This window comes from Hetaerina americana, unplaced genomic scaffold (assembly GCF_022747635.1).
Source record: "Hetaerina americana unplaced genomic scaffold, ioHetAmer1.1.p SCAF_19, whole genome shotgun sequence".
NCBI lineage: Eukaryota > Metazoa > Arthropoda > Insecta > Odonata > Calopterygidae > Hetaerina > Hetaerina americana.
In genome coordinates, this window is record NW_027286752.1 from 41,061 (window position 1) to 65,324 (window position 24,264).

The 24,264-nt window shown below is 35.3% G+C and overlaps 1 protein-coding gene across 1 annotated transcript in view; it reads right to left on the reverse strand.

Moving 5' to 3' along the window:
* LOC139687260 (WD repeat and FYVE domain-containing protein 3-like) overlaps positions 1-21,151 on the reverse strand; it is a gene marked incomplete at its 3' end in the record, with an annotated part of 62,072 nt that extends 40,921 nt beyond the window's left edge. The window contains exons 1-14 of the mRNA XM_071584397.1: positions 21,049-21,151; positions 20,331-20,535; positions 19,929-20,174; positions 19,491-19,643; positions 10,550-10,742; positions 9,716-9,902; positions 9,427-9,593; positions 8,653-8,855; positions 7,921-8,069; positions 5,284-5,405; positions 2,230-2,397; positions 1,587-1,702; positions 728-1,054; positions 143-288 (exon numbers count right to left, since the gene is read on the reverse strand). Of these exons, the coding sequence (XP_071440498.1) occupies positions 143-288; positions 728-1,054; positions 1,587-1,702; positions 2,230-2,397; positions 5,284-5,405; positions 7,921-8,069; positions 8,653-8,855; positions 9,427-9,593; positions 9,716-9,902; positions 10,550-10,742; positions 19,491-19,643; positions 19,929-20,174; positions 20,331-20,528 (2,375 nt within the window). The remainder of the gene's footprint in view (positions 1-142; positions 289-727; positions 1,055-1,586; positions 1,703-2,229; positions 2,398-5,283; positions 5,406-7,920; positions 8,070-8,652; positions 8,856-9,426; positions 9,594-9,715; positions 9,903-10,549; positions 10,743-19,490; positions 19,644-19,928; positions 20,175-20,330; positions 20,536-21,048) is intronic.
* Positions 21,152-24,264: the final 3,113 nt, after the last annotated feature.

The window sequence follows — 24,264 nt, forward strand, 5'->3', positions numbered from 1 at the left end:
ATATCATTTTACATTTGAATATCTCTTTTGCGATGTTATTCCGTGTCATTCCTCTGATGTGTGAATATTTGAAGGGCTATAATTAATTGAAAAAGTAACATATAATACCAAGCAAAAAGAAAAATAAATAATCTCAACTCACGCAGCCTCCAGTACATTCCCAGTGAAAAGATTATGAAAAGTGGTTTCTTCTTTTGCAATCACCACATCATCCATTTCTTCTAAATATTGCTGATTTGAAAAGCATCCCAAAAGCCTTATTGTATCACAAAGACTGGTAAAGCATATCTATAATTGGAAAAATTCAGGAATAATTCATCAATCCTTAACTAATATCAATCAAATTAATAATGTAAGTACACATGCATAAATATGTAACAAGTTTAGAAGTCTAGTAGATTTATCAAGATAACAAATGAATATAAACACATCTTGCTACGTTTTATTAATATTCCAATCAACGTCAACAACTTGAAATTTTTTATTTAAAATTTCATACAGCAAAAAGGGATTGTAATACTAATATGGTGTGTAAATCCAATACTTGATGCCACAATTACAGAAAGATAGATAATTCTATTTGGATTCTACCCATATTCTCTGTAACACATCCAAAAAAATTACAATCAATAATATATATGAAACCATAAAAAGTTAAATGCTTGGTTAATGCTGAATAATATTTTTCTGAGAGAGGAAAGGAAATGAAAACATCATTAGGACATACCTCATGATGAAAGAACTTGGCATTGGCGGGTTCGAAACGCATAGCAACAGTTACTGTGCTAAATACTGTGTGAAGAAGAGCGAGAATTTCCTTGATGGGCACAGTATCCCACTGTGTTGGGCTTGACAAAGATGTTATGCCAGAACATAAGGATAATGGCTGCACATTTGTGACAATATCATTTGTCAACTTATCACCATCTACTCTCATTCCACCATCCAGGCAACCCTCCATTGAGACTAATACGCTCATTACATACACAAATCCTCCTACTTTGCGAAATACTGTGCGAGTTCGATGGCTTTCCCGAAGGCAAATCAGCAATGACTGAAAAAAATTTACAACAAAAATGTGAATATTGGGGGTATAATAACCTTTCTTATTATCAGTTTCAAAGCGAATCAGACAAACTTCTTGTAAAGCAAACTGCATTAAAAAGAATCACTTGTTCACATTACATGCACAGAGACTTTTGTGCAAGGCTAATTCTATTACAAGTCCACATAATAAAATATGATAAAACATGATAATATAAAATTGCTTTTCCTGCATATAAAGATTAATCAAAGACCTTTTTATGAACAAAACATGGAATTAACTTTCCCATAGAAATTATTTCAGTGATAGTAGCATAAACTTTTTCCAGTAAAATCTCAAAGGGATGTTAAGGTATGGTTATCTCTTTGCACTGGAATAGCTAAAAAGCAACAATAAGTGAGTCACAAATTAGGAAACAATACAAAGATTTCCATTCACATAATTTGGTAGCACAGCAATTATGAGGAAAATTCATGCTTTTATTTTATAGGAATATGAACTAGCCATTATTTATACGTAAAAATGCTTACAAAAAACCTACCTTTAAAATGTGTGTTTTTAATTCAAGAGCAGTGGCTGGAGCAGAGTGCATCATTCCCAATAGAGTGCCCATGTCATCATCCCCTCCAGGACTCAAAACTAACTCACGAACAATGGCTGTAAGTGTAAAAAAATATTATGTCTAATCGATATTATACTTGCACAACATTTTAATTTCATTGAAGCTCATACACGCATTTCCATAAGCGGAGTGTCTCCAAAATATGCAGAGGATGAATGACAGATGTGTATGTAATTTTAGAGTCCATAGTAGTAGGCTCAAAGGTCATGTGGACAAATTGGCATTATTATGTTGTGACAATTATTGCTTCCTTCCTTAAGAAGTTATATTATTAAGGTACAGGATCCCCACTTAACTGTTTGGATTAAGTGATACCAGAAGTTTTAAATTGGAAATATTAACTTCCAAATTACTTTGACTGGCTTAAGCAAAGGCATTGTTAATGTCATTTTTTTCAAGTTGAATATCTAATCCAATGATCCACACTGGTAACAGACAGACAAAGTTTTCATTGGATCAATATAAATTTTTAAAATTACATTTTTAATCTATTTGGATAGCAATACTTAAAGAAACAAATTACTCTATGTATAAAATGTACTATGACTAAATAAACGCTTACCAAGAGCATGCTGGCGGCACTCAGGATATGGGACCAGATTATGAGCACAACGAGCTCCACCACACTCCCTAAAGACCCCTGCATTACTTGCATTACCAGCTAATAGCGCAGTCAATGCCTCCATTACAAGTGACCCAAGCTTCTCACTTTCTTCCGGTATGCTGTATTCTGGAACAGATCAACCAACCACAGTTATCAACAATTTGGAACAAAAGATCAAGGTAAACATTGACCTAAAGAAACAAAATCAACAAATATGAGCAAACATAAACAAATAGCATCAACCAGGACCTTCTCATAGCTAACCATGCCCAATCCTAATTAAAAAGAATGATAAATGCTTCAAAGTCTCTATTTAACAAAACCTACCTCCCTTCATAGCCATTATAAATTTAAACACATGAATTTGCTTCCAATTCAATAACCAAGTCCTTTAAAAAACTGCATTCAATCTAGGCTTCTGCAAAGCTTCATTGGCATTTATTTCAAAGAGGCAGTCAAAATTCTACTAACTGCAATCATGCTTGAAAAGATCCATTAAATTAAAGTCTGTGAGGTCCATGGTCCTTTCTTGCACACTCAATTGCTATGAGAAAAAAAATTAGTCTTTGAGCTTGTATTTGCATATGATACCTAAATCACATTTAGCCCCTTTAAGAAAAATAAGCCAAAAAAAATCCAACGTTGCCAAGCACATAACTGACACTAACCACTACATATCCCCCATAGTTTTTCCCAATTCACTCTATCAAACGCCTTTTCTAAATCTACGAAACAGGCAAATAGGTCCTGATTGTGTTTGTTCTATATTCCTCTTGATTAGTGATCTCATTACTGCAATGTCATCCTGCATGCCTCTCCACTTCCTAATCCCTTAATGATCATGCCCAAAGTAATCATTTGCCTTGCTCTCCATCCTTTTGTTGATAATCATGAGAACCACTTTAGCTGCATGGGAAATCAAACTTATTGTTCTGTAGTCCTCACATGATGTAGCATTTACCACATTTTCCTAAACCTTTTAGAGGTTCCGCAGGAATTTTGTCTACCCCCACCACCTTATTTGATTTCATCTCCCTTAATGCCCTTTCTATCTCATCGTCAAGTATACCTGGACCTAAGCTATCTTCATCTACGCCATGTTCTCTTTCTATGTCTCTTTCTGTGTAAGCTTTTTGGCCTAAACTTTTTATCATACAGTTCTTCTATATATTCCTTCCATATCTCTTGGATCTTTTCCATGTCAACTATTATCTTACCTGATTTATGTCTAACTGCTAGCAAAGATCTTCCCTTCTTACTTCCTGATAGTGGTTTAACCTACTTGTACAGTGCACCAATTACACCCTCTTCTGCAAACTTTCCATATTCTCCCACTACATCTTCTACCATGCTACTTTTACTTTATTTGTTGCCCATCTCAAATTATTATTTAACTCTTCGTACTTCCTTCTGCCTATCTGTGTTCACTTTCTTCCATTTTCTTCTCTCATCTATCTTTCTAATCATCACATCCGTGATCCATGGTTTCATTGTGCTTTTCTCATTTATGGTTCGTATAGTTTCATTTGCCGCTTTCAACATCCCTTTTTCGATGTATCTCCATTTTTGCTTGATAGTACTCAGCTCTTTACCCTAATCCACGGTTTTCTCTCTCAAACTCATTTGCTTTCTCCCCGCAGTAACTACTCGTACCTAAACCATAGTTCCCCACCTCATCACCATCTCTTTCTTTGCCTAGCGTTGCATTCCAATCCCCATCACAATCAAATGTTTCCCTACAGGACCTCATCCGATTATGTCCTGTAACTGATCGTATTTCCTATTGACCTCTTCTTCCTTATGATTGCTTCGTGGCATGTATACCTGAACAATGACCAAGTGTGTCAGTATATTATTCTATAGCTATCACTCCAGTAATCCCCGATATCCTTCCATCTTACCTTGATTAAACCTAAAATATTTATATTTCCTTTTTCCATCTCTCGCCTAATATTCACTAATTTTCTTGTCCCCAACGTTGTACAAACATTCCAAGTTCCTATTCTAACTAAATTGGTCTTCTTCTTCTGCATCTTCTGTCCTGCTGTTGTCGGTTTTCTTTTCCAAGGGTTTCGTGAGATAAGGACCGTGGAAGCCTTGCCTCTCCTTCAGCCAGGCACGACACACAACCGATTGGACTGAGTCCCATAGTTACCAGGACTCATTCTCTATAGTGTCCATCATAGAAATCTTGGGAATAATAATTGAGGTGGTTTCCTTTTACCTTCCTTAATAGTGTTTTTAACGTGACACGATCACTCAATGGCCGCCCCACAAGGGTCAGACACCTTACAGCTGCCTTACTGAGGAACATACGCTGCGTTGACTACCTTTTGTCTGGCTCATAACCTTCAACCTATCTGGCATGGGTAGCCCTACCAGGAGCAATTATGATTGCTCCTGCCAGCACAACTCTAGGGGTCATTGGAACACAGAGATTAATACAAGTGATCAAAATTAATTTTAGCATAATCATGAACATAGTTGTACAAGTTTTATTAGAATAAAAGTGATGGAATTCACAAGAGTAAATTCCCATATATTTACACAATTGAACTTTTTAATTAGTAATATTTTTACCTCGTTTGTGTCCTATTTTTAAGTGAAAAATTACGGTGCACAGCAAGTGGCTTGATTTGAACTCATATAAATATTCCTCTTTAATTGTAGAGATAAACAAGTAAAAATCCTTTGAATCTAATTAAAAAACCATTAACACAATATACAACCCGAAGTTGATTTGGTAGGTGATGGTAGAGTACTAAATCCAACGGCATGTGAAATTCACACGCCATGTTAAGGGGGCCAGTTCCTTTCCCTGCGCCGGATATGGTTTTCCAGGAAGACCTGGTACCCAAAATATCACAGCTTAGGTGGAGATGAGGGTGCTGAGTGAGGCGTGCTTGGGAATTGAACCCAGGCCCTCCGGTCAGTTGTCCAACGTTATACCCTTGGAAAACAGTGACCCACAGAACATAATTAGAACAAATATAATATCAATGCCGAGTTTACCTTTTCCTTCCTCCAAAGCTTGTTGTTTCTCCTTGAGCAGAGCAGCATACCTATGCAAGCAAGTGACAAACACCTCCAATATCCCGACCTCTCGATAGACATCTTTAAATATGGCATTATGCCTAGAATGAGAGTAGAAAGCATGATATCAAATAAATACCAATGGAAGCAGTTTCACAATATATAAAGAAAGATTAATTCATGCATTTGCTGCATTCAAGAATAATGAAAATACACACAGCCTGAATAAGGACAACCCATACTTTCCATTATTAAAACCTCAAATCCAAATACAACGTCATATATTGCAAAATCTTGCTTTCACAGGCATGGAATTTTCAATTTCCATCATTTTTTGTTTTCTTTACAACCTTAGAAATTTTGCATCATCACAATGTATTTCGTGTCCATTGAGATTATTAATAATTTCTAAACATAAAATTTTCTGTAGCTTACGGCACTTAATTAAAGAATGATGGTGAAGGGTGAACTATTTGTGATGTTTTCAAAGATTATAACCATGAATAAACTTGTGCATTACATAAAAAATGAATTGTGCAATAAAATTGACTGCTTGTACTTTTAATGATCTCTAAATGCCCTCAGAAGGGGAAAAGTGGAGAGGAACTTGTTTCTTGGGATGTAAATTAACCCTGAAGAATATCATCAAAATCAAATATCCTAACAAAAGTCGAGATGTTGAAAATTTGCTGAAAATCATATGACATCCATAAAAACTACCTCTGGAAATTAATTTATCATTTAAAAAAATGCCACCATGTAGGAAATGTATTGAAAATCTTTTTTATCAACACTTGAAATAAACTAATATACCTGCCTCAACAATTAAAGACAAAATTTATCACATCCATTCATTAGACAAGAAACCCTCTCAACAATTACAAACTCCAGTTAAAATGTCTTAAATATCATTTAAACTGATAATTCCATGGTTTCATATGCAGAGGGGCAATTATTATTTATATAGCCTTATTAATAAGTAATAAAGGTAATTGAATGCACTCCAGGAAATGCTGTGCCAGTCACTTCAACCATGTGCACCATAATACAAGATGTTCATAGAGTAAAAATTATTTGCATTGCCCAGCATTTTTGAAATCCTTGAATTTCAGTGTATACCAGCAAGTAACACTGCTGAAGTAGCTGTAATATTTTCTGTTCTTTGAATTTGTCAATGGCAAACACTTGTGCATTCGAATGTTAGTTTATACCTTGTAGAATGTGGTGCGATGCTCATGACCATAATACCTTAGTGATGTCATAATTCATCACAATACGCATTCCTTTAAACCCTTTAATAATCAAGGTGTCAGAGCATGCCTCAGTGGCTTAACTGGCTGAAACACGCAACTGGGTACCGAGGGATTCAGGTTCACATCCCAATCAAGGGAAAACAACTTAAACACCGAAACATTCCAGCATTTAAGAGGTTAATTTTGAATAACATTTGATTAAACAACATTTGATTGAATATTGCTGATTTTGCAACATAATGAATACTTTAAAATTAAGATACAATTATCCTACGCAAGCTATTATTATGATTTCTTACAACTCTAGCCCTATCTTTTGAACGGAAAGTCAGACACTTTATTACAATGCTCTTTTCTTATTTTTTTTAAATATTCATCTCATTTTCATAACTTCTGAATACTTTCTTTAATGCTTAAGGAGAGTGACCGTCACATGCCCTATCTGACAAGGAAAAAACTTTTGGACCCCATCTATACCGATAGTAACTTGTTCCTATTTTCTAAAAATACAAAATATGTACATGTGGTGGTTCCTAAAGAAATCTAACAAAATCATTATTAGGTGAGCTTTTTAAAAGAATAAAATGGGAGATATTTTTACATTTTCCTACGCCATAAAAATCATATTAAGTACAAAAACAGAACTTCATCTCTAATTACAGCTGATCATTTGTCAGGTAGTAGCTGCTCACAAAGTAAACAAACTGATATGGATGAGTAATTGAAGGGAATTAGCACAACCAACATTGAATTCCAAAGGAATGAAAATCGTCTTTCCTAAAATATGAGTGCAATGGTAGTGCTCTTAAGGCCAGAATGATGAATACATGTATGTTAATATCATATAACTATGTTAAGTAAATGAATCAATCTTCAAAACTGACATTCACAATAATGGCTATCATTGCTATGAAAACAAAAATGATTTTCTGCCACAGTAATTGTATTACTGCAGCAAAGCTATACAGGATAAACATAACAGTAAATCAGAATACATTTAATGCACAAGACAAAAATAAAAGTAGAAGGGAAAGAAGATTTATCCACCAACTTTTAAAACAAAGGGACTCAAGGACATTTTTAATAGTTTCACCAAAAAATTATTTAAATGTTCTATTTTGTTGGAAGAAGGCATTTAACTCTCTTCTACATAAGGGTGAATAAGCTTTCATAAGAATACATACTCTGCAAGAGAATTTTGTTTCAAACAAAGGGACTAAGTACGAGTATTCCACCTATCCTACAAATGAATCTCAAACCATTGTTTTAATTAAATCTAACTTCAATATTTTCATCAAGATATATTAATATTGTCACACATCAACGCACTGGATTTGTTTTCATTGGATAAATCAGTGTTTACCTTAGAATATTGAGAAGGGTCTGCATACAAATTATGCTGCAGGTGACTGATGTCTGGCCTTTCAGCAAAATTGAAAGAGATATGAGTTCCTTGCATGGCACAAAATGTAGATGGAAAATGATGAACTCCAGAAGTTGAAAGAATTTCTCCTGTAAAATACAAACGATGTTTAATCAATGCACCCCACCTAATTTCAACCAATCCTCTACACTGTAGAAATTAAAGCCAAGTGGAAATACTGCATAGTCCTCAGAACCATGATCATGAGAATTTAGGTTCCAAAATGTCATGCTTTTTATGCTGTGTTGTCAGATATTTATCCTGAGAAGTTGCAACTAGTTGGCTTTGCTACAAAAAAATCCAAAATCCATTCTATTTTTTGAAAATTTAGTCACAGCAATCAACTTATTTCCTTTCAACCAAAAACCAAGCCAAAGAATCGGGGCACTTCGTTGCATTAACCCTCTGCAGATTTCAGTGTAAATTACATTTCCTCGATAGCTTAAGTGATTAGGGCAACGGCCTGGCAAGTTGAAAGATCCATGGTTCATGTCCTGGTCAAGGGAATATTTTTGCACAATGGAGAAACAAGTTTCACATAAGCAATTTCTCATTGCATCATTACATCTTAAAGCAAATAATGATGAACAAAATGCATTTGTATTTATTATCTTGCAAGTTTGCCAACATAACATAGTATCCTCGGAACAAAAAATAGTATGGAAACTCAACCTGTATTTCAGGAGGCTTCAAGTGGATTCTTTCAGCAAATTGTGAAAGGGTATGCTGCCCTTCCAGGATGAAATAGTTGGCATCATCGGAGTGGTACACACTTGAGATGGCATCAAGAATAGTGCTGCACAGGCTAGCAGAACTGGCCTTCAGGAAAACTGATTGCAGTACTTGAAATGCTTGAATGTTACGCACACTAGCACCTAGAAAGAAGTAATTAGAGCATCAATTACATTATTTCACAGCTCAGCAAACCTTACTGCTGAGTAGAGCTACTTCATCCAGTACAAAAAAGGACATGTCAAAATATAGCAAATAGCATATTGAAAAACATTTTGTCCAATGTTAACATTCCTAAGCTAGAAATCGAAAATAAAAGGCACTAAGGCGATTCAAACAGGGAAAGGCGTGTGGTGAGTAGTTTTTTTATTGTGGGTGTTTCTCAGCTATTTGAAATGTTTATAAGGCCAAATAATAATATATTTTAAGAGAGACCAACATTGTTAGTTGTTTTTTCATGGACCAAACTTTTGTCATTGTTTAATTGGTGTGCACCCAGCGTCAAAATGGAAATAAGATGAAATTAGAAGCATCAATTGAGTCCATAGACAATTGCGTGACAATTTATAACTAGTTGCTCCATTTAATCTTGGATGCCATTATAATTAAAATTTTTATTTGAGAGACAGTTACAAATACTATGCTACAAATACAAATGCTACAAATATAATCACATTAAAATATATCAAATAAATAAAATCATTCATAACTTACCACATCCTGAGGGTTGAGGCAGAATAAAGTCTATCATGTGAAATATTGACCCCAAGCTGGCCTGGCTTGGTTTAAGCTCAATAAAGCCACACATTGTCAATGAGGCAACAATAAGAACAAGATTCCTTATAGCCTCCTGAGCTTCTGCAGAGGGGTCTTGCTCAAGCCTGTATAACAAGGACAAATAAAACCATCTAACTTAATACAATAGTAAAAAGTGCCATTATGTAAAATAAAAAAAACAATTTAAAAAAATGCAGACTACTCATTACAAAAAATTAAATCTTACCTTAAAAGAAATTCAGACAAAAAAAGATAGCCCTGACATAGGCGAAAATCTTCCAAAAGGGCTTGAGAAACTTCACTGGAATCTTTTAGGAAACAAAATACAGTTACAAACATTTCGACAATTTCCAGTGGTGACAGCTCTTGTACCCGTTGCATGTTTTTAATGCATAAAGCTACACAGCCCTTACCTGTTCAAAATAAAAACATACAATAAATGAAGATTCCTGATGGCTATGATAACTACCATCCAATGTCTAAAGTCCAATAAGTGATTAAGATCATCTGTTCATTTATTTGATAATAAATTATGCGTATTCTATAGTCAGTTATTTACAGTTAAAATATGCAATATGTTATAAGCACCCAAATTATTTACAATTAAATTTGTGCGATTGCTTCTACATAAACAAAAAATTAAAATTTCAAAGAAACTCCAGGAAATTCTGTTAAAAGTTACTGTGGCTAATGAGAATTAGAATGCAATAATTTTTCAAACTGTAGTTTGACTGGCTAAAGCGCTCAGCGCTTTAGCCAGTCAAACTACAGTTTGCAGATCCCTCACCCATTGAGGGATCTGAGTTTGAATCCTGGTCAAGGCAAATGATTTTTACACTTTGAAAAATTATTGCATTGTAAAAATAATTGAATGAATTAATGCATTTGAGGTCAAATCAGTAAATAATACTCCGCATCATAAAAAGAAAAGTAGCCGGAACAGTGTAGGTTGTCCGCAGGGTTTATTGTTTTATATGATTGAGATTTCAAGTGCATGAAATTTACAAATTAACATGAAATACTAGAATAATATAGTAAGACTTAAGTCATTTTCACTCACTGTGAATGTAACTGACAACTGGCTGACTGAGGCCATGTCTTGACAAAGTCATGAGAACTTCTGCTGCACTTTTCCTCCAGAGCACATTGTGAGGAGGACACCAACTTGTGATGGCAGAAAATAACAAATTCAGATCATCCTTCCTCGCCAATTCTTCAGCTGGAGATGTATGTCCACAAAGTCGTACTAACACCTGTAATGAAAAAGTTGATACTGTTGAACTATTCTACTCCCATTCTTTATCATGGTATGCTGCGTATCAAAACAGAATTTTGCGTTTGGTATAATTCATGGTTAATTTTATGAGTGTGGAATTATTTCATGGATTTACAGCCTAAAATGATTAAGTGAAATATATTACTTAAGGCAAGCTGCTATGTTGGCATAATATCATATATTCTCCGCAAGATATTACTTTATTTATCTTTACAAAAAAAGATGAATCAACCATTCTTGGGAGGCAAGAATTTTTTTATTCCTATTGCTCATGGTTTTTAAGAAATGTGCACAGCTTATAATTTGAATTAACTTATTAAATAATTCAAATAAGTTTATTTCAATAATTATTTTAAAAGTGAATTAAAAAAATGGCTCTAAATAGGATTACTGTGTGCAACTACTAGGATGCACCTTTTTTTCAGGACAAAGAAATCAAGTAAACTACTTGTTCAAAAACTTCTTTCCATTTTTGAGATATAAAATTGAAAGCGATACAATTTTGTTTTACCAGTCTTTTTACAGGAAAACAATGTTTTGAATCAACATGTTTTAAAAAATGATTTGAAATCCATTTTGTTAAAAATGACCGAGTAAGTATAAAAAAGCTATCATTTTTATTCCTGGAGATGAAAGTACATATCTTTAGGATCACCAGAAAGAAAAATGTCATTATGATCTCATTTTCTTGCATTGATATTTAAACTATTGGTTGACCATGTTTTTCTTGAGATAATGTTGCTAAGACATTGAATAAGAATGTTTTACGATCCAAGCACACTTTTTAAGAGTCCAAATATATTTCCTAGTTTTCTAAATAATGTGATTCACCCAGTAGGACCACTCGTTACCATGTAAACATGGTTGGTTGTCTATTAAATCTACCAGTAATATATCTGTTACTCTTTCACTCCAATAGTTCTTGCTATTTTCGCCTCAACTTGCCCCAATGTTATCTACAGTTTCTCTCTGCATGTGCTGCTAGACATATGAACTAGTCTATCCTTAATATTATCCTAACAATTTGAGCCCCTATTCTAACAACTGTGATCCTCTTCAGCATTTTCTTTTTTGCTTCTATCAATTTGGCTGCCCAAGGAGTTCATATGATGATGAATGAAAAGGCCTCTAGCTGAAATACACAACATTCATCCCAGTGAGTGAAACTTGTAGTTTCCAGGATTTAGAAATCACTTACTCATGTTATTATTTCTCTCATGACATCAAGAGAGAATAAAGGCCTACATTATGTTATAGACTGACCTATTTCATTAAAATGAGTGAGAAAAAAATCAGGGTTTCTGCTAATATACTAGTATAAATAAGCTGACTTCTTACAAAAGGAAAAGTGAATGAGTAACCACATTGTCCATTTTTCACAGAGTATGAAGTCAATTTTTAGGTCCTATTTGAGCAAGTGTTTGGCCCATTTGCCTGAAAGGCACACTTTCAAACAAGTTTATTAATTTATTCCATTCATTGTAGCATTACTTCAATATAACATTTCTTTGAACTCCATGACTAGCACAAGCAGTAATGAAGTAAGTATCCTGCGATAAACATCCATTCACCACAAAATACCAAGTTAATGATTTAATCACATTAAGATTTCTCATGTCAAAATCAATATTTTTTTCAAGAATGATGTAATTATGAGTTATTTCTTTTTGCCCACTTTCACTTTTAAGGAAACCAATTATTTCTTCCCCTGACATTATGTCACTCGTCATTTTCTTCACAACTTACATTGTTTTTACCACTTGCATTCCTTTGTAAGCCCTCCATGTGCATTTGCAGTTGATTGTCAACCTCATCCAAAATTTACCTACACTCTTCTGTTTGTCAGAGAATGACTTTCAATCATCTTCGAGTTCCTCTCTAAGAATCTCAAATTCTTCCCTATTTTCTATATTTCCTTAACTTTCTTCTTGTAGAGCCTTCTTTCCTCTGACATTCAATTTGATACAAGTATTGGTGCTCCTTCTCTTCCACTCATAAAATGCTCCTTCTCAGACGGAATCCTACTAATGTGAGTAACTTGGCATGTATATGAAGTCTGATTTTCCACAAAAACAGGAAGTCTGATTTTCCACAAAAACAGACTGTGGGTGTCTTGTTGGGTATTATTCCATAGCTCATTCTGAGATGTGGAGTAATACCTATCATTTGTGTGGTTCCTTCCAGCCTTAAAAAATTGTTGTTTAATCAAAGCAAAGATTTAATTGGACTTTTTTATTTCTAAATAGAACTGTCTTTCAGTGTCACTGTACCAATTTCACAAATTTTGAGGAGGGATTTTCCAAGAAAGTGAATACTTAAAATTTTCTCAAGTGCAGTTCCTTCAGTGTAACTTAATATTTATTCATTAAATTTCGTTACTTCCCCATTTTTTCATTCCAATGAAATTTGTTGCGTGGTTAGTATTAATCTTTAAAGAATCAAAAACCAAGTTCACAAATGTCAATAAAGCTCTTTTCCTGCAATAGCCATTTGTTTGGTGTGCAACCAACAAAATAACCATTTTAGAGCTTCTTCTAGAAGCCCAAACATTCATTCTTTTGCACAATTATGTGCATGCAATACTCAATTGAAAGTATAGAGTGAACTTTCATTTAATATGCACTAAACATATAATTGAGTTTTTGCCAAGGTTGAATGATGTTTTACTTTTGTCCAAAGTTTGACTTAATGATTAATGTTTGCTTTTTTTAACTTCTTGGTTTCAGTGACTGCTTGGACAAAATGCTGCCTGAAAGAGAGCAGAATTCACACCGTTTAAGAAGCTGGATGGAGTGGATGCATGAAGGAAGATGAGGAAATTGTGCCAGTGGCTAGATAAAGGCCAAAATTTGCTGCCATTAAGTGTTGAATGACGAAGAAATTATGCAGTATAATGCAGTCGTAAGTTCGCCCACAGCCACCCATTCTTGATTTAGGCTAGGAAGACAACTGCCACACTAATATTAAAGAATCAATCAAAGCACTGCTCTAAATGACTCTGAAAATTTCCTATTTCATTTGGGACAGCAGACTGACACCACCTTTGCAGAGTAAAATGATGAGAAACATCCACAAGCACCATTTGCCAACATAACAAATGAAGTTGAAAAGCAAGCCTCTTTGTTCTCATATTTTAACTATTATCAAAGTAAATGTTACACATTTTATATTACACCTTCTTCAATAATTCTTGGTTTAAGTGTACTCCAAATTTCAGTTTTTCATGTTTGCCATCATTTTTCGTATAAGTTGGTTTTCACATTCTAGTTCATTGATTTAAACATTCAAATTTATGTAGGTACATGTGTTACTTTCAATGTACACTTAATTACAATTACGAATTAGCTTATTAGTTGAAAATATCCTAAATTCTAATTGAATAATCCACTAAACCAAATACAAAGGAAAATTTGTGTCCTGCAGTTTAGGAAACCAGATAATAAGCCTTTTTTTATTTTTTTTATGCAATGCTTAAAAAATGTTTGCATCACTAAGTAGAATGCACACTAGCTGCTCAATGCCTGCACTGTTTTGGTTGATATGACTTTGCTTTGAATAATAAAGAAATTACATTCTACAGCAAAAACATTCTCATAATACCATGCGAATTACTACAATTTTGATGGGAAGAGGGGATCAACCAGGATTTTCATAACCCAGGACAATTATTTCCCTTTCATCCTGTATTATCGAGTCTACTGTCATACCTTAATGATTATCAAACTTGGATGGGATAGCATTAACATGTATGCATTTGACAGGTTGGGAATATAAATAAGTTTTTGATGCCATGATATCCACCCTGCCAGCTGGCTATTATGAAAGCAAGCCTAGTGTTTTCTCCAAAAGCCAACAAGAAGATTGACACTCACATATAGACGTTTTGGTTCACCTGGGTGATCATCAACTGGGAGAGTTTGTGTGAGGAAACTTGATTCAGGAATAGGACAGCTTAGAAGCTCTGACCAAAGTTAAGTGAGAGTCATGCAGAACGAGGAGGGTTGAACGGGACTGGTTTATGGAGGAAGTGGCAAGTTTTGATTGCACTGAAAGGGGGGAGGAGACCTACTGTGATATATGCTTGGGGGGGCTACCGGTATGGCACAGTACTTGGTCTCCATTTCACTGTTTCATGTTCTATGAATTTCAGTGCAAGATTAAATCTTAGTCACAGGTGGTGCCCTAACACCTCCCGCCACATGCCCTTGCAGGGTATTGAGTAGATGAAAGTGATATTAATAATATTCAATTTGCTGTTCATTAGATTGTCTTGGTATATTTGTGGGACCAAGGTGTGGCTGCTACCTACTCTCCTCCCTCTCCACATACCTGCAGTAACAAATTTCTTTAACTGAACTCATTGGATTCCTTTTTTCTACATCTTAAATCACCAAAGCGCTGGATCCTATTGTTCCGACCAATAATTTGCAATTCATAGTATTCGACCAAAGACAACGTCTGACTTTACTCCCACAAGGGACACGGATAAAAGCAATTTTTTTTACTGAGATGCTTTATTAAAAGGTATTTAACCAAGATAGAATCTTTTAGAGTCCTCTACAGATTTCCAAAATCAAATTTGATCATGACGGTTATATTGACCAGAAACAGTGTTAGATTGAACATGTGATTCTAAGACCAAGGCTAGGCATTAATTTTAGAAAGGCCTTAGCTTACTTTTCAAAAGGAATTAAACTAATTCTTGCAGTCATTAAATAAAATCCAAATCTTCATTCTAGGAATATAAATTTAGTAGCACACTTTAAAGTAGTTTCCGAGTGCTAATAGATTACACAACAATGCAACTATACACTTCATAGCATCTCCTAACATAACACAACTCGACACAACACACAACAATAAGCCCCTCTTCAATTCTGCACATGCCCTTATAATCTCCCGTAATTCCGTCCCCTTCATTGTTTGCCTAAAGTTCTCCCTATAGTATCAGCATTCCATTGCCAACCAAAATGTTCTGCAACCTTCTTTCCTACCTCCTTTGGATTTCCCCCAACCATCATCCCCTCTCGTCCCCACCATGCTGAGCACTAACCCGTTTGCTTTCCTTTCTGTCCATTTCACCTTTTAAATTCTTATCCGTGCCCACAATTCAAAAGCCTCCCTTTTATGCCTATCATCTTGCCTGATTTCCGAGGGTACCATGAACTCATGTTCACTTCCTCATACTTCCTTCATAACATAATCAACTCCTTTTTTATCATGCTTAATCCTATTTCTACCCCTTCCTCGCTTGCCTAACATCCTCCTCTCTATCAGTCTTCAACATTCCATCCCAATCTATATATATAAAGGAGAGTGTTTGTTTGTATGTATGTAATTTGTTTACTTTTTTGCTGTCATAGAAACAGCATTTTTCCAACTATGCCAGCAGGATACTTTTGCAAGAACACTATTGTATTCAGAATTGCCGAGATATTATACGTGGAATACATCAAGGAAAGTCTTTTGTAGAAGAAAAATGGGCAACTTTGATCCTGAGAATAATATTTATTCATGTGACGCATTGGGCCGAGTCTACACAGTCCATCCTAACAACGCCGAATGTTATTTTTTAAGAATGCTTCTACATACCATTAGAGGACCTCGCTCATTTGCAGAATTAAGAACGGTAAACGGAGAAATATGTGAGACATTCAGAGAAGCTTGCCAGAATTTAGGGTTGCTAGAAGGAGATCAACACTGGGATGACTCATTGCGAGAGGCCAGTTTGATTTCTCTTCCAGGACAAATCCGAATTTTGTTTGCCATCATAATAACCTCCTGTAATCCGTCTAACCCAAAAACATTATGGGAAAAATATAAAGAATCAATGAGTGAGTATATACTGGCTAAAGTTCGAAGTGAAAATCCTACATTGGATATTACGTTTAACTCCGACATTTTTAATAAAACTTTGATTATTTTGGAGGAAAAGTTTATCACCATGGTTAACAAGACTTTAGTGGAACTCGGTCTTTTTGCACCTGTACAAGATCAACAGGGTGTATTTTATCCAGATTATATACGTGAAACTAGCTACAATGTCTTAGACTTAGAAGCATACATCGCGGATAAAAAGCCACTTCTTAATGAAGATCAGAAATTCGCGTACGAAAAAATAATGGATCAAGTAGATAAACAAGAAGGAGGTATCATTTTTTTTGATGCTGCTGGTGGCACGGGAAAAACATTTTTAATTAATTTAGTTCTCGCTGAAATCAGGGTTCATGGAGAAATTGCTCTAGCCGTTGCATCTTCAGTTATTGTAGCGACATTAATGGAAGGAGGAAGAACAGCCCACTCTGCCCTTAAGTTGCCACTTAATATTTCCCGACAAGAAAATCCCACATGTCATATAAATAAAACAAGCGGCCAGGCACAAGTTCTTATAGAATGTAAATTGATAGTATGGGATGAGTGTACGATGGTTCATAAAAAATCTTTTGAGGCCCTCAACGCAACACTTCAAGATCTTAGAGGAAACTGCAGTTTAATGGGAGGAGCTCTGGTACTCCTGTGTGGAGACTTCCGTCAAACTCTGCCCGTCATTCCAAAATCGACTCCAGCCGATGAAATTTATGCCTGTTTAAAACATTGTTCTATGGAATCATGTCCAAGAAATTAGCCTTAAACAAAACATGCGAATCCTCTTAAGAGATGGGAATGCTCAAAATTTTCCAAATAAACTTTTGGAGATTGGAAAAGATAGATTAGTTATTGAAGCATCTGGTATGATAAAATTGTCATCAGATTTATGTGTATCGGTAAAAACTGTCCGCGATAAGATACAAGCAGTCTATCCTAACAATAATAAAAATTATAAAAATTTAGAATGGTTGCGAGAAAGAGCCATTCTTGCTCCTAAGAACGATGATGTTAATGAAATTAACAAGGAGATACTAGCCATGCTGCCAGGAGACGTGAATGAATATAAATCGGTTGATACCGTAGTGGATGCTGACGAAGCCGTCAATTATCCAACGGAATTCCTAAATTCACTTGATCCAGCTGGATTGCCACAACATCGCCTTATACTTAAAGTAGGATCTCCAATCATTTTATTGCGAAATTTAGATCCACCAAAACTCTGCAATGGGACACGATTTTGTGTGACAAAATTAATGAAAAATATAATCCAGGCAGTCATTTTAACTGGAAAAGGAAAAGGTGAAATAATTTTTATTCCACGGATACCTCTAATCTCAACTGATCTTCCCTTCAACTTTAAAAGATTACAGTTTCCAGTCCGGGTAGCTTTTTCAATTACCATTAATAAATCACAGGGACAGTCTTTAAAGTTTTGTGGTGTTGATCTAAGATCGCCATGTTTTAGCCACAGGCAACTTTATGTTGTTTGCTCCAGAGTAGGTTCGCCTAAAAATTTATATATTCTTTCTCCTGGATATGAAACAAAAAATGTAGTTTATAAACAGGTGTTAAATAAAAAAGATTCTTAAATTTGTATGAAGTAGTGTATTATTGTACTTTATAATTTGTTGTTTTTATTTATGTAGTATATTTATATTACTGTTTCTCCCTAACCCGTGCAAAGCCGGGTATTCAGCTAGTTATAAATAAATGAAAGGACTAACTTTGTAGTTCCACACGAAAACGATTTATTCACACGACCCGGGTTTCGAAGTAAAACTTCATCATCAGGTGAGCTCTCTACATTTGCAGCCCTTCTTATATATACAGCCAGGGCGGGGGTGGGGTGGAGATAATCAGGAAGGTTTGGGAGGGGTAAAGTCAGGATTGGTTTGCGTGCCGGAGGGGAGGGCAGTTTGGCATCCCCTCCGCGATGTTGGTGGAATGTGGAGCGGGAGGGAGAAGTCTACATTGTAGAGCTCTCGTGAGTCAGCGGATTAGAGAGGGTTAGAAGAAGGGGAGGGGGCGGTGTCATCGGCCACCGTGAGGATTGGGACTTTAAGGAGGGGAGAGTGGGAGGCATACAGAAATTCGTTAACAATATTTTCATTTAAACAAACACTATTTAAAATTTCTAAATGTTCTAAGGCGTCTAATCTATAGCCTTTGCTTTCAACATGTAAAATTTCGAAATCAAAATCACTTTTATACCCCACCCCCGCCCTGGCTGTATATATAAGAAGGGCTGCAAATGTAGAGAGCTCACCTGATGATGAAATTTTACTTCGAAACCCGGGTCGTGTGAATAAATCGTTTTCGTGTGGAACTACAAAGTTAGTCCTTTCATTTATTTATAATGAATCGGTTCCATAGAGTTACGCCAGAAACCATTAATTATTCCATCCCCAATTAAAATGCTCTGAGTCCACCTTTCCTGTCCCTTAAGGATTTCTCCTACCAATTCTCCCCTTCTCCACCATTCCTAGGACATCTTCATTTGTTTTCCTTTTTGCTCATTTTAAATTTTCCATCCTTCTCCACACCCACATTCCTAAATTCCAAGAGTATATTCAATTTATTATAAGGTCTGATACTAAATGTAATAGTTTTATCAAAATGCATTGGTGGAATTTACAAGCTTAAAACTCAGAATACCAAACGAGCGTTATCATTTAAAAAGAAGGATTCAGGGCAACAGAGAGTAATGTATCAGTGAACACATGATTTGGTGTACCTTATGTGTTTCCAAATGATTTATCCTTAGGGAGTTTTCTATAAAAATGATTGGTCTAATTGTACTTCAAGATAAAATTTAACAAAACATCATGATAAATACCACCTCAAATATTCTTATTACCTGAACGAATATTTTCTGCAGTAGTATCCTCCTTTCTCGAGGAGTGAAGTCACTACCAGATTCTGGAGTATCTTCATTTTCAATTTCAGGTAGATCAAAGAATAAATATAGGCACTTCACAAGCGTTGACGGCACAGATGCAGAAGTCATCACCTGAAACATGAGTTTTCATTAACATGAACCACACATAAATTCTACTAACACAAAATAAATGGCAAATGAATCAAACTGGCCTCACTTATATGGTCAATAATTTTGCTTCAGAAAATGTATTTAATTCACAAAATATTAGTTAACCAATACACGTAGATATAACTTCTACTATTTATTCAAGATTTCTCTACGAAATGTGAAAAACCTTTCCACATTCTCACCAAAACTCTGAATAGATAAATGCTATCTTACTTCACCAAAGTCTTCAAAAAACGTTCATTTTACCTGAACTAATGACTTATCTCCTGCAGCAAGTAAATTCAATGTCGTTAGAAGCATCCAACCGTTACTCGATTCTTCAGAGTTTTCAATCTCCAAAAACTTTACGATTGCACAACTAGCAGCTTCTGTCGACTGATTCGATGCACGGTGACGGATTTCCGATACCATGAGCAAAGATACTTGCTGACAAAATGCGAGTAAATCACGAAACTTCTCAACCATATCTGATGATGGGCTGTTACCAAACACCTGAAACATGTTGCACCAAACAAAATATTGATAAAAGAACATTACGAAAGGTAACTATGCCAAAATATGTGCGAAATTCAATGAAAATTGAGGCAGAGTAAACAATAAAAATAATAAGCAGATTAAATAGAAAAGTTGACGCATAACTATGACTACCTTGCAGAACAGTGGCAACATATTGTAAAGCTTATCATCTTTTTCGCGGTCAGTGAGTGGATGCTGAGGGTGCGTATATTCCGAAAATAGTTTCTTCAAATGCATCAATCCCAAAGCAGTGTGCTGCGAATTCTGATGGTCATCCTCTGAGGTAGGAGGAATTGCACCTCCTCCTCGAAATTTCCTCATGATATTCATTGGGCCCCTGAAACAGGTATTTCGTTAAACGATTAGGTACGATCTCATAACACATTCAATCTAAAATCAATAATGGATGAAATGCTGTGAACATTCGCTTCAACCTGTTTGATGCGCTAATTAACGAGTTCAACAGAATCTCATTAGATGTGTGTCATGAATGGTGGGGAGGTGTTGTACGCAATGTAATTCACATTAATGATCAAGGTATTTATGACATGGTGGTTTCGTTACAAGAAAGTAATAATTTCAATAGGCATCGGCAGTTAAATGATTACTCTAGGAAAACGACAGATGTCAACCACTCAGGAGTTGATAAATTTTCTTCAGAGCTATTATGGGGACGGGAATGGGTCTAGGTCTAATTATTAATGAACAACATGCGAAAATTGGTACAATGAGATAATACACCCTCCTAGGATACCGTGAAAATAGTTTTAGTCAGCCTACGACGGACTCTTGAAATTCCAGCCTTATGCCTGAAGTAAATTCCTTAAAATACGCAAAGAAATTATCTTACACAATAAAATACTTGAGTAACACATTCCTGTACCGCGTTCTGTACAACACATTTCACTTTTAGGTGTTAAGCACACCTAATGATACACTTCATAGCAAAGAAATTTCAGTAGACATCTTGTTTTGGTAGACAATTGCAAAGATTGCGAAGAGACAATCGCTCGGCGTAAGACTTATGTCACTTTCTTCCGTATGCTTAAGTAGTTCTAAATATCACACCTGTCGTTCGTCGAAACTTCTGATTCGACGAACAAAATTAATAGGAATAAAAAACAGTCCAATTTAAGTAACATAAGTATTTAAAATATCGAGAGGTGTGACATCACCCCGCCCACCAAAGAGGCTCTTATATTTAAATAGTTTGAAAAATGATTCTCCACGAGTTGTCAATAAAATATATGATTATTTCGAAATCAATTAGGAAGACATCGCCATCACATCACTTTTAAAAATACTATTAAATGGTGAAAAGTCAAAAGTATCGCATAGCTACAATTAACTTCGGTTGATACTAATTATAAATTAAAGTGCCCCTACATGGTATTAGTCCAATGCTAAGCATAAATATAAATTCAGATTCATCCTTTGCTCAGTCTCTCCCCCAAATGAGCGTTAATTCAACACTTAACGCGAACAGAACTGACACAGCAGAAAGCTTTGGACTACGTATGTTGTCATTTCAGTACGATACTATCGATCGGATTTCGATATGATACCCAATTTGCTTGTTTCTGTCGTCGATGCTTTAACGGAATAACAACAGGTCATTGTAATGAAATGTTGTACTAGAACAACAGTTTTATTAAAAATTATTTTGATCATCTCTTAATGGGTTATCAAAAATGTTGATTCGATGCTTAGGTATTTCGCTATATTGCCGGAATAAATACGCTCTCCACCTAAGATTCCTTTAAAAAATAGGGTTTTCATTGTTGTAATACTGGGTGTCTAACAATCATGAAATCTAACCATCTTTGACAAACCTTTTTGGGTAAGGGGCTGGCGGGCGCCGCCCTAATCATGTGGAAACCATGGAGGGGTGAGGGAGAATTGATCTTACTACGCATGAATCAACGGGCAACCCCCACTACTTTCATTTGAAACCCTCCGGTCACAGTTCACTGTCTTGTTACCTTAAACAAAGGTTTTAATAAGGGTTTACGTTGAAAATAAACTTAATCAACAACAATTTTCCTCAATAATCATGGTTTGCCTTATGAATGTCAAAAAAATATCTCACAATAAGTGGACTGTAGCTTTCCAGCAGGGCAATAAATACAACCTCGATACTGTTTTGATAAAGAATTTAGTAAAATGCCCGACATATATACGGAAGTGTATGTGAGATCGATGGAAGTATTTGGTGAATACTAACAGGTTCCTCTTTTGTTGTAAAAGGCATTATTGATATCTTTTGCAAAAAATTAAATTTTGGAGATTTTAGTTTGATGCCATAATATTGGTTCATATAATAAGTAGGCGTTCGCCGAGGCGGAATTCGATCGTATTCAAGTTTCTCTTCCTGCAGTCTTATCTGTTATATGAAGAATGAACAAAGAATTTTGTACTTCTTTCAGTAATTTATGTGGATGAAACCATTCATCAATTGCCATTATCATCTCATTGTAGTTAATCCACAAATTCGAACTAGGTTCACGAGGGAAAGCAAGTTGATATGTATGTAGGAGATCCAAAATATAATACGGTCTGGTTGAATTGGATAACAAGAGTCATGACAAATCTTAAAATCTAGTGGAGAACCAAAAATCGAGCATATTTATATTCCCCTCCTGGAAGAACACATGTCAGGCTTGAATAATTCTTTAAAATTATCATATAGTATCTTGGGCCTCTATGCACTCACTCTTGGCAAAGTTGTTTCCCTTTATGCCATTCAGAATGCTTACTTTCTTTATCCTTCCTTCCACCATTTTCATAAAGGACTACTCACAACTTCCCAGCTCACGTTTTCTGCCTTAACTTAAATTTCATTTAACTATTATTCTTCTTTTAATGCAGAAATGAGTTGTTTATCACATTCATTAGCCAAATATTTTGCACATTAATGCCTCTTAATGGAACAAAATTTTCATGGTGGTTGTTCTTAAAGAAGTAGTTAATTTTGAGTAAAATAAACTCAATTTCACTCAGGGGGGTAAATCATTCCAGTGCCTCCTCCATAAGGGTCATCTTTTTATGGCTACAGATATCTCAGCATTATCAATGTTAACAAAACAAAGATTAAGAGGTTTCAGAGAAAGCGAAAGGCTGCAATCACAGTTAAAAAATTGGAGGGCAAAAGCTTTGAATTGATGACAGGGATGTTGAGCAAGTATATTAATAACAAAGTAAAGTAAGGATATGTATATGGAGTGTAGTTTTGTAAGGCACTAAAACTTTGCCATTAAAGCAAAATGGTAGTGTTGATTGACGGATTTTGAAATGTTCGTGTGGAGAAGGATGGAAAGAAAAATAAAGAAACACTAGGCATGATGGGGAGGAGAGAAGATTGTTGAGAGAAAGCCAAAGATAGGGAAGATGCATGTAGAGAATTTTAATTGGCAATGAAATTTAGAAGACTCTGATAAGAGGAAATTAGACACTGAAGGTAGTGGGAGGAAAAGAATTGGCATATTGGATGTAATGAAGGAAGGAGGAATGCTTGGAAATTGAAGAAGGTATTATTGTAGTGTTGGATGTCAGTTTGTGTCTGGTTGGGCAAAGCTGAGAAATATAGGAATGTTAAGTTCATGTCCATCCAAAACATACCTCAAACAGTGGACTACCATATAATAATATCACTATAAAGAGCTTCACTGCTAATTAATTGAATATTCATTAGCCCTTAATGAAAATGGCCAACCCCTCAAATAAGGTTTACCGTTTTGGTAGACAGGTAATGACTTTTGATATTATACATAGATACCTCCATTCTTCTGGGTTTTTGTTGCATATTTTGGCTTTAGTAAACAGTTCAGCTGATATTCCATATTTACCATGTTTTCAGGTCAAAAGAATCTGAAAACATGGTAAAACCTGTGAATCTATTTCCTTTGAATATTACTTCAGGGAAAGGAACTGGCCCCCCTACCCTGATGTGTGAATTTCACACGCCGCCGGGCTTAGTACTGGGTGAACTCTACCATCACCTAACAAACCGACCCTCGGGTTGATTACTGTGTTTATGGTTTTTTTTATTACTTCTAGGTTTGCTAGG